Below are 10371 nucleotides of genomic sequence, written 5' to 3'. Positions count from 1 at the left end.
CGGAAGAGGGTGCTTCCCCATCACTGCAAACTGCTTTTGAGTTGGATTGTCCTATTTATGTGTATTGGTTTCTTGAGCCTGAACGTGGCTTTTCTTTCCTTTGCTATTAACAATTTCGAGGGCCGCTGTAGTGTTTTGTAAGTCCTTGCATTCTCAAGTACTGTTCCCAGAACAGATAACGTATTAAACTTAATTTTGTTAGCTCTCCATGAAGACTGCTCGGGTCGGGTCTGATAGTAAAGCAAGCTGCAGAACGCTTTTGTAGTTCTGCTCATCTATGTGCTCTTTGCATATAGGTGGAAACATTATTATGAGCATCTCATCTGACTATTAAGCACTGATGGTGACACCACTATCATTGGAAGAGGGTTTTTTTCCTTGGGTTGAAAAAAAAATCATATTCCTTATCTCTAACATCAGGTTCCTGCTCCTGCACTGTGTGTAATCCCTGGCTCCTGGGGTGATCCTCTCAAGGGTATTCTCCCTGTGTGCTGAAGGCAAGGACTCTTTGAACTCTTGTTCAACTGTAAATCTCCCTGAGCTCCTTGAACGGTCATATAATGGGGTTTTTTCCCTCAGTTATTCTTATGAACTCACAATCCCAGTTCCTTGATAGTTAACAAAAATCTATTGGAAAATCGAACCTTTTGACGACTGTTGTTCCAAGTCATCGGTGTTGAACTGACACAATGATGAGTACTGAAGTGTGATTCTTTATGTAATAAATATTGTTACCTTGTGACCCATATCAAAACTAGGAAACACCTTTCTGAAGTCTCGTTGCTCAGATAGGTAGCGTGGTTAAATACCCAAACAGTGTTGGACTGTCCTGTAATCTACTTTATTGGCTTTTCAACAGAGGCAGGATCTGCAGCGTGTGTTTCCAGCCTCAATGTAACTTGGCTCAGAAACAATCTTTTCCTGCTTTCCACTTACTGCTATAAAATTGTCTGAATCTAATGTGGTTTAGGTTTGGCTGCTAGGTGAAATTTTTGTCCTGGAGTTGGTTATTTCCCCTGTATCCCACCCTTAATGGTGTTTCAGTCCGACACCTTTGCTATTGAAGCGATCTTTTCCTGTTATGAGTGTTGTTTTTAACAGCTACTGTGTGAATCCTAATTGTTAAACTTTGAACTAGAAGTAGTCATAAAACCTGGAATTGCAGTGGTAGCTCTATGCAGTCACTTCACGCACCTGTAGCCGCAATTTGATGTGTTTGTGGCATGTCCTGGGGATGAGTTTGTAAGTCCTGCTCTTGCAAGGGTTTGTACTTGTGGCTTTTGGCTGAGTGGGGTTTAGTCTGGGGCTCTCGCACGCGAAGCTGTCTCAGTCCCACTAGATGGCATCTCTCCCTGCAGCACTCGCTCCCGCTGCCTGAACCCATTTTAAAGATTGAGTTGCATCCAGGAGTTCAGAGATACGTAGCCCTGCCACAGACCCGTGGCTGTTAGTCGGGTTGTTTTCTAAAATGGATCAGTCTTTCAGCAGTGTTGCTGTTGTTGTCAGGACTTGTTCCAACTTCGACTGAAAGTAGAGAGCAAACTGCAAAACCTTTTGAATGGTGTGTGGGGTTTTTTTAGCAGAGTGTGCTCTGGTCATGGTCACTGTACAGGGGAGCAGATGGATGCTTTATTCAATCCTCTACTTGGCACCGACTTCTCTGTACAACAGATCAGCCCTCTGCAAAAACAGCCAGTGCTTATTGCCTGACATTTTCTCCTCTGTGCAAAGTTGTGTCAGGGGCGCCTCTGCAGGTCTGTGGAGATAGCTCTAACCTTTTTTACTGCTGTTTAGAAAGAACAGTTGGCACTTCTGTACAGTTCAGGTGGGGCTGGATGGCGGTTTTTTGTTTGCTAGGGACTCTGGCAAGTCAGGTCCATCCTATTTTATCTTCTTGCTGGTGGTTACTAAGTTGTTACATTCGCTGATTAGAGAAAATTAATATTGTCACACTTGGGACAGTTATGTTCAGTCACTTTATAGGCTGGCATGACCCAAGTTTGCTTGTTAACCCCCGGTTATAAATTCCTTAACTGGCTGTTATTTTTCTAGGGCTTGGCTGGCAGGAGGGTAGGTTTGTAGCCACAAGTCACTGGGAGATGCCCCTTCATGCTGCACCAGCTTTATCGTTTACAACATGAAGTCAAGTGATGTTGCAGGACACGTTGGCAAGTTTTTGGAGGGTGTTGTGAATGGTCTTGTGGGAGGCATAAACCGGCTTGGCAGAAGAGAGATTAAGTTTCCTCTGAGCTTATGACAGCTCGGAACTCCTTGGGTGACTGCTTACATGGCCACAGTCTGTGTGATTTCTTTCCATTACGAAAAGGTATTTTTTGGTGAAGCTAGAAATACTTCATTCACTCTTTGGAACTTGGAGGATGTATCACTAACTTCATCTGTTTCTGGTGTGATTCCTTTCAGGACTTGCCTTAGTTGACAAAATAGGTTTGTCTTTATCTGAATATATGCACTAATGGGGTGAGGAATGTTACAAATCACTCAAAATAAAATTTCCAAAGGCGAAATGTGTTTAGCACTGTTTCGGGAGGAAGAACTCTATGGACTTTTGCTCCTTTAATATATATAGTGTAAAACAGGGCTGGGTGGGTAGAGGAGGGTCTAGCTGTGTGATAGAGGCAGGATTCACCAGAAAGAAGAACTGTTTAGAAGTTACCTGTGTTGGGTTAAGGTTTTTGTCTGTGGGTTTGTTTTTGGGTTTTTTTTTTAATAGTTCAGATCAAGAGGAGTTACATTCTCAGACTGAAGCTGAGGTAGTTGGTGCTCCTGAGAGTTTGAGAAGTAGATGTGTTCCAATCTACAAGGATGGTTGATTTCTGCTTAAAATCCACATCTGAAAAAAAAAAACCCAACCCTTTGGTTTTAGTGTCTTTAAAGATGTATTTTGAGTTTAATGTGCAGTTTGGATTTGAAAAGCACAGTAGACTGAAGGAATATAAATTTAGTTGGGGGGGACAGGAAATATGTATTTGTAGTAGTAGATTTGAGATACCAGAAGATTTGGAGGGCATTTAGTATAATTAAGAATAATTGCATACTTAAAACCTTCTTCAAGCGTAGTCTTAAAACTCTGTAATGTCACAGACACTCAGAACGCTGTGCATATGTAAAGTACTGCCTGTTCTCATAAATAAATATGTTCAATAGCCTGTTCTGTAAAAGTTGGAGGAGGAAAAAAAACCTACATTAGGTAGATGTTTAATGTTACTGTGAACTTAAATGTAGTTGACTTTTTTCCTAGAACATTTTCTTTTAGCTCTTTTCAAAATAACTCTCAGGCTTCATCTTCACGCTGGAAGGATTGCTTTACTGGAAGTTCACACTCTTGATAGTTTGTCTGCTCATCCTTGTTTTAAATTTTTGGTGAGACAAATTGTATGTCTGAAGAAATAATGCTTATCCTGGGCCATTTTCAAGTTGCTGGTGCTTCTTTCTGAGTTCCTCTTAAACCCAGTCTTGGTTAGAGTTGGCTAATAAATCAAAAGAACCTGTGCAATGCCAGCTTTGAGGTTTGTCTTCCATCATAATTTCAGTCTTCTAAATGTACTAGGATACAGATTTTATTCTGGAATGACTTGGGAGCAAGAACAGTAGCTCCACAGTAGTAAAATATCTCAATGTCCAGCTCTCTCACAGAATCGTATAGCTCATTTGTGCATGTAGTTACATTTTGGGACTCTGCTGGAAGCTTTTGTAGCCTTAAATCTCCTAGAATAATTGACAAAGCTTCCTTCTTCCTTCCAATAAAGTAGTGCCTGTTTTTACAAGAATGGAGTGCTGCCCTTGTTCTCCAGTCCTTTGAAGAGTTTTTGTGGAATGTTTCCCCCATGATCATTTTCCTGCTAAACTTTATAACAGAAAACTGGAATGTGCTTGTACTTACTTTTATTCTTATGTAAACTGGTCTTGGTGACTTATATATATGTTTTTTCCATCCTTAGTGCACAGCGCTGTGGTAAACAGTCTTTCCTTTCACCCCTCTGGAAACTATCTGGTTACTGCTTCCAATGATTCAACTCTTAAAATTCTGGACTTGCTAGAAGGAAGACTTCTGTTTACTCTGCATGGTCACCAGGTGAGGCACAGCCTTTTATGCAGTAGTGTACAAACCCGTAATAAACCGGGCAAATCCGTCACTCTTCATGGCCAGAAATTGTTACAAGACTTCTTTAAAATTTGGTGATAGTACTACTGATCTTTGAGCTCACCAGTGGTTTGAAGGGAAGGCCTACAGGGAGGGAAGGAGGTAAGGCAGGAAGAATGGAGAGGGTGGGAAAGCAAGACTGGAAGGGAGCTGTGGTATTGAAGATGCAAATCTAAGACCTAAGGGGCACAGTCAGAGCTGCACCCTGGACTCTTATCTTGGGTCTGTCGTGCATTCTCTGTACCACAGCTCTGACTGTCTCCCTCTCTAGAGAGGCCCCCAGGTAGATGTGGTGGAGATAAATCTGTTCACCTGACAGAAGGCTTAAGGACAGCAGTGGTGAAATGGAGGAAATATATTTTTGGGATGTGATTTGGGAACGTGTTTTCATTTTGTTGATGGACTGAATTAAATAATTGAAGGTGATAAATGCTGCTGGTTGGTTAAGTTTAACTGATTGGTTTATTAGTATGATGCCGCTGGATGTGTTTTTGTAAGGGTAATTATATGAATGCTCGGAGCTCTTTTTAAATGTTAAATGAAAATAAATAGACTAATTTCATTGCCCATGCTGAGTGGGGCTGAAAGGCATGAAAAAGGGGACCTGCTGTAAAAGTTCCCTGTCCAGAGGGACAAAGAGAACAGAAATTCTTAACCCACTCATGCCCGTTAAAAGGATGTGAGTTTTAAAGCATCAAAACTAGCTGAGGAAAATCATAGCCTGAAGCTGTTGGGGTAGTGGGGTTGATTCTGGGCAATAATGGTAGCTGTGTAAGCTGCAGAACTGATAATTCTGGCTTCTCATGGTTTTGTTTAGTGACTGCCTTGGCTGATGTCTGGAAAGGTCACATTTGTTCTGTAACTTCTCTTTTGCTGTGTTTTATTAAACTTTTCTCCTTTTTTTTGGTAATATTAATGGAAAAATCAGACAGCCTCATACTTAAAGCTCTACTTCATGGAAAGATCTGATTAAAACTGACTAAAAGGTCCAAATGCTGAAAAGAATGGGGGGAAGATAACAAATGTTGGTTATTCCAACATGTAAACCTTGACTGCATAAAACTTTCTTACTCTGAAAACTGGACTAAATGGACACCCTTTCAGATAGGGACTGCAAAGCTTCTAACCGTTGTCTTAATCTTGTTTTCGTATTTGTTGGTTGTTTTAATTTGTCAAGTGAGTTCTTAGGAACTAGCTTTCTGGAAAAGGGTGAGTGTGGAGGGGCTCTAGATATTTATGCTCTTCATCCTTCCCTTGGGAAGGGATGTGCCTGGTTATTGTTCAGCGGGAGGCTGGACCTGCTTTCCATTTTTCCTCCCTTCTGTGCTGTAAGCTGCTCCTCACCAAGTGCAGTGACACAAAAAAAAAAACCAACAAAAAACCAAACAGTTCAGCTTTGAATGGCAGTCCAGAACTGATTATGGTGATGGAGGTCTTCAGAACTGGACAATAGCAAGTCCTTTTAGGTTGGTGCTGTACTTAACTTAGGGTTTCCACAAAGCAGTTAAACCAGTTGGTTGTTAATTGACTGTTCAGAGTAGAGTTAAAGCTCTGTTTTTGTTTCGCCCACTGTTTCAAATCAGTAAGACAACATCTGCCACTCTCTCCTAGGCATCTAACCGGCACTGGAAATGTTTTGGCTGTGGCACAGCTGGAAGGGTAGTTGCTGTTGTGGGATTATACCCCCTTCAGTTGGGGAAACAAGTAGAAGTATCAAGGTAGTGCTTTCTGGTCATCTTTAAGGCTTTTGCACCGAGATGGCTGTGGAACCAGTCCCAGCATAGCCTGTCTGGCATTCCCTCTGCTGGCATCTTCTGTACAGTTGTGAGTTGGTCCTCTGGATGCCTGATTTAACAGATACGATACTTTTCCACTAAAAGTGTATCATAGCCTGTGCTGCATTGACAGCAAACAACCGGCGGTGACAACAGGCCCTGTTTTCCTCAGAAGCTGCTGGGGTGGGTTCCTGCACTGGCTGCTGCTCTCGCCTGCTCTGCTCATAGATAAGCCCAGGCTACTTAACACTGAGTCCTTTTTCCTCTGTTCTCACTGTGATTTCTATCAGTATCTCCAAAAATAAAATGAAGTGTGTGTGGATTTTTTTGGTCATTAAGTAGATTTGCCTTTTCAAGTGAGGGCTATAGGTTAGTCAGCCAATGAACAGCCTGTTCTGAAGACATTCTTGAGTTGTGACTCTGTGGGGGTGAATATGCTGGTTGAGTCTTTGTTCCTGCTCTGACAACTGACTGCTGTTATGTTCTTCTGGGAAGGCTGCATGCGAGTGGACACTTGAAGGGAAAAAAAAATACCCTTAAGGTCCTTTAGACATAGTCTGACGCAACTGCTGGAGTGCCAGGAATTGGTTAGCAGCTGATTAGCTGCAGTTTACATAAGGAGGATTGCCAAGTTTACATTGCTGTCTTTAATTGTAATGTAGCTGGCCCCCTTGTAGCAGAAGGGCTGTTAGAGACAGGAGTTTTCAGCTTGGAGCTGACATCTTACAGCTGGGAAATATCATTCTGTATTGTGCTGCATATTTTAGTTCTGGAGTGCTTCAGGCTGTGAAGTACTCTTGCCTAATTCCATACAGATGAGACACTGGGTTGGTATTTAGGTCCACCTCTGGTACTGAATCATCATTAGGGAACAGAATGTTTGGGGGCCTGTAAGTCACCTCCAGAGTGTTGCTAGAGGAGTGCAGGTATGTAGACAGTGCTTGTCTGCCCTTTGGGGTGGCTTGATTAGACCGTTTGCAGATGAGCTTCCTTAGTGGAATGGAAATTCTTAGTAAATATTTGGGAAACATCTGCACGGTTACGTTTATAGGAAGACAGAAAATGCAAAGTTATGATTCTCCAAGCAACCATGACTTGAACCATGAAGTAGCTGCATTCTACCTCCCTGGGTGGCGTAAGTGCTTTCTGGTTTGCTGGCTGGCTAAAGACTCCTTCGCTGTCTGCTGCCAGCTACCTAGGTGACATTAAACGTCTGTGTAGGCCTAGTCCTCTTTGAAGGATGTGAAGACATCTCAGGGCTGCACAGAACTGGACCAACAAAGGAAGAGAAGAGTGTGTTACAGACAACAAGCAATTGACTTTAGATTAGCATTTCCGAGGATTCAAAGGAAATATGAGCGCTCTCTTCTTCCCTTGTATGTTTTTTTTTTCTTAAACTGCAGCTTTCAGGAGTTAAAAAGCTACTGAAGATTCAATTACAAGGTGCCAATGTAAATTTTCCCTGTGTTACCTGTAGCCCTTACTCCCTGATGAGGGAAGGTGCAGGCATGACAGTCTTGCTCTACGTAGTAATACAGGAATTTTTCAAAGCTCGATGAACTGAGAATCCTCGTGGCTTCTTGTCAGAGAGAACATGCCATCTCTGTCCCCTGTGCTTTTCTGCTTGGTTCCCTTTCCCTCCCCGTCTCTCCTGTGTGTTACCACCCTCATTGTGCAGTTTCTAGGAATCTGTCCTTTCTATCGAAACATTTTTCTTCTCCTTACTGTTGGAGATGTGGATTCTTTCCATAGTCCCTATAGCTTTCCCCTCCATCCCCACTGGAGGACAGTACTGAGCTCTGTCCTGTGCCTCTTGATTTGCCAAGGGACAATACCAGTGTTGACACCTTTTCCTCTCTCCACATCGTCTTTTGGGGTACCTGTGGTGTTTGTAGAGAAATGACAAACATCCATGGCTTTCATAGCTCTTAACTCCTAACTCTGGGTTTTCCTCTTCAGTGTTGCTTCTGCAGGCTGTGTCCTGCATTCTGTGCCAGACCATGAAACAAGTGTGTGTTAACTTTGTCACTTGTCTTGCTCCTTGTATTTCTTTCTGCCTCTGTCTTCTCTGAATTCAGTGTTATTCTATTAAGTATCCTGCTAATGTCTTTCATCTTTTCTGATGAAGTTGACTAGATCTTGATAGCTGTGGGTTTCCTTGCTGCAATTTCACCTGGATCCTGAGATTTAGGCACAGTGCTCCAGCCTTACCAAAAGGTCTGTTAATTTGGTCTTCGCTGAACTCTTTTCACTGCTTTCTCTGCTGCTGACTGAAACCAAGTGATAGGTGAAAGACAGAAGACATCCAGCGTCTTGTCTGGAGCCCATTGTGTTCTTTGGCACTCTAATGCATTTATCAAGTTTCTTACCTGCTCTCAGTGTTTTCCTAATTGTCTTGATCACTTATTCTTTGCATCTTTTGCTGCTCTACCCTCTGTCATTTCAATGTCCATCTGTCTAAGTGTGACTTGCCCCCTTCTCCTGAGCTATGAAGCTGTTGAAAGCACTGTGAATGACTGCTCTGTTTATTGTCATTTCTTTTATGCCTTGAACTGGTGATCCTATACGTGGGATCCCACTGTGCTGGTTGCTGCAGGATTTGCTTCTCAGACCTTGTCACCACTCAGTTTCCTTTTTCTCTTTGCACTAGTTAATCTATTCCAGGAGAGTTTGACTGGATGTACTGGCTCCTATCTTCCCAGTTCTACATCTCCTTTTGTGGGCAGTGGAAGAGGAAGCTTTCCTTTAATTCAACTGTTTGCATCCTCCAGATACGCCTCAGTCCAGCTCTTGGCATCTCCCTTACTCTATTACCTGCCTCTTCTCTGGTATACATTAGTTTCTCCCAGGATTTGAAAAAATAAAAAATCTACTGTCATCCTTGCCCCCACTTGTGTCTCCAGCTTCCTTCCTCTCTGCCTCTCCTTTCACTGCGCAGACTGTGCATCATTAAACTCTTCTTCTCTAGTTTATTCCTGGACCCGCTCCAGCCTGGCTCTTGCTTCCTCTGTCACGCTGAAGCCAAAATGTTAGCTCTGTTCTTAGCTGAAGCTCACAAGTCTGGACTCTCTTGACTAGAGTTGACTCTTGGCATTGGCCCCGCTGTTCTTGAAATTGTGCGCCTTCTGTCCCCCAGCAGCTCTGTGGGGGAGGAAATGGTGTTCAAGAGGGCTTTCTCTGTGCTTGGCCACTTGTTATTTATAGAGGTACACGTTCACCTGCTATCTGCATGCAAGTATGGCTGTTTGCTCCAGGCATGTTTCCGTTTCTCCAAACTAAACTTATGGCCTTTCTCTTAAGTCTTTATTTCAGGGAGGTCTATTTTTATCTTCACCTTTGAAAGGTTTGTGTTCAGGGATGCTATTCCTGTTGTGTCTTGTCATCTGTGTCAATAGTTACTGATGCTGTTAGTGTCCTGCCAGTCATTCAATCAGTGCGCCTGTGTCCTGCCTTTGGGTCTCATCTCTCTCGGCGATGAATGTATTCGAGGCATTTGGAATAGTTCTGAACATCTATTTCCGAGGCCACACTTAGTGCTTTTTGTGTAAGCTGGTCAACCTGTTTATTGCCAGGGCAATAAAGGCCTTGTGGTCACTAGCCTCTGGCTGTGGAAGTGGGAAAACAAGGAGAAGGTGTAATCTCTCTCGGGGTGGGGGTGGTCTGCCCATAACTTAGATTGGGTAACATGCTGTGCCTCACCCTTCTTACCTACATATGCAGCTAGAACTGGGATGTCACCAGGTGTTTCAGCTACCATGGCATGGCCATCTGACCTTGCCCCAATGTTCTTCATTGGCCACACTGCTGCAGAGGACCGGGTTTGATCCTGCTATCATTCATTCTGTAGGGCTTCCTCTTTTGCTTCCAGTTTCTTCGATACATCCAGTGTGGGAGCAATTTGTTCTTTTCAAGGCTCCCTGGGGCTTATCTCCTCCTTGCCTTGTACTCCTCTTTGACTAGAGGAGATGAGTTGAATGGTAACATTCTTCCCACTCAACATTTCCAGTGCATGACTTTTTGCTCTCTTCTATACTTTCCTTCAAACTTTCTGCAGCTTGCTTCCAGTATCATCAAAATTATTATAATAATTTCAAACTCTGTTTGACGTGCCCAAAAACTCGACAGTCCTCATGTTGTTGGCCTGGTGAGGACTAAATAGAAATGTTCCTTACTGCTGACTTGGTGTATCTCATTGTCCAATCCCTTCTTTCTGCATCTTGCTGTTTAAAGCAAGAAGATGCAGGAATTTGGGGACTGGTGGTAGCAGCCAGTGTGCAGCACCAAGTGCAATGAGAAGGCAGGACAGGAACTTCTGAACCCCCAGGTAATATTAACAGAAGGACGTTTGTATCCTGCTGCAGAAAGAGGAATAAAGTTGATTCTTTTGAAGGTTGCTGCATCCCACGTGTTCTAATTGTATGGATAATAAGCTTA

At 43.0% G+C, this 10371-nt stretch overlaps 1 protein-coding gene across 1 annotated transcript in view; it reads left to right on the top strand.

Moving 5' to 3' along the window:
* Nucleotides 1–10371, top strand: part of POC1A (POC1 centriolar protein A) — a 54525-nt gene that overhangs the window by 9462 nt on the left and 34692 nt on the right. Inside the window, exon 7 of the mRNA XM_010142414.1 lies at nucleotides 3960–4093. Within this exon, the coding sequence (XP_010140716.1) occupies nucleotides 3960–4093 (134 nt within the window). The remainder of the gene's footprint in view (nucleotides 1–3959; nucleotides 4094–10371) is intronic.

Source organism: Buceros rhinoceros, unplaced genomic scaffold (assembly GCF_000710305.1).
Source record: "Buceros rhinoceros silvestris isolate BGI_N320 unplaced genomic scaffold, ASM71030v1 scaffold17018, whole genome shotgun sequence".
Taxonomy (NCBI): domain Eukaryota; kingdom Metazoa; phylum Chordata; class Aves; order Bucerotiformes; family Bucerotidae; genus Buceros; species Buceros rhinoceros.
This window is presented reverse-complemented; position numbering and strand designations above follow the sequence as displayed.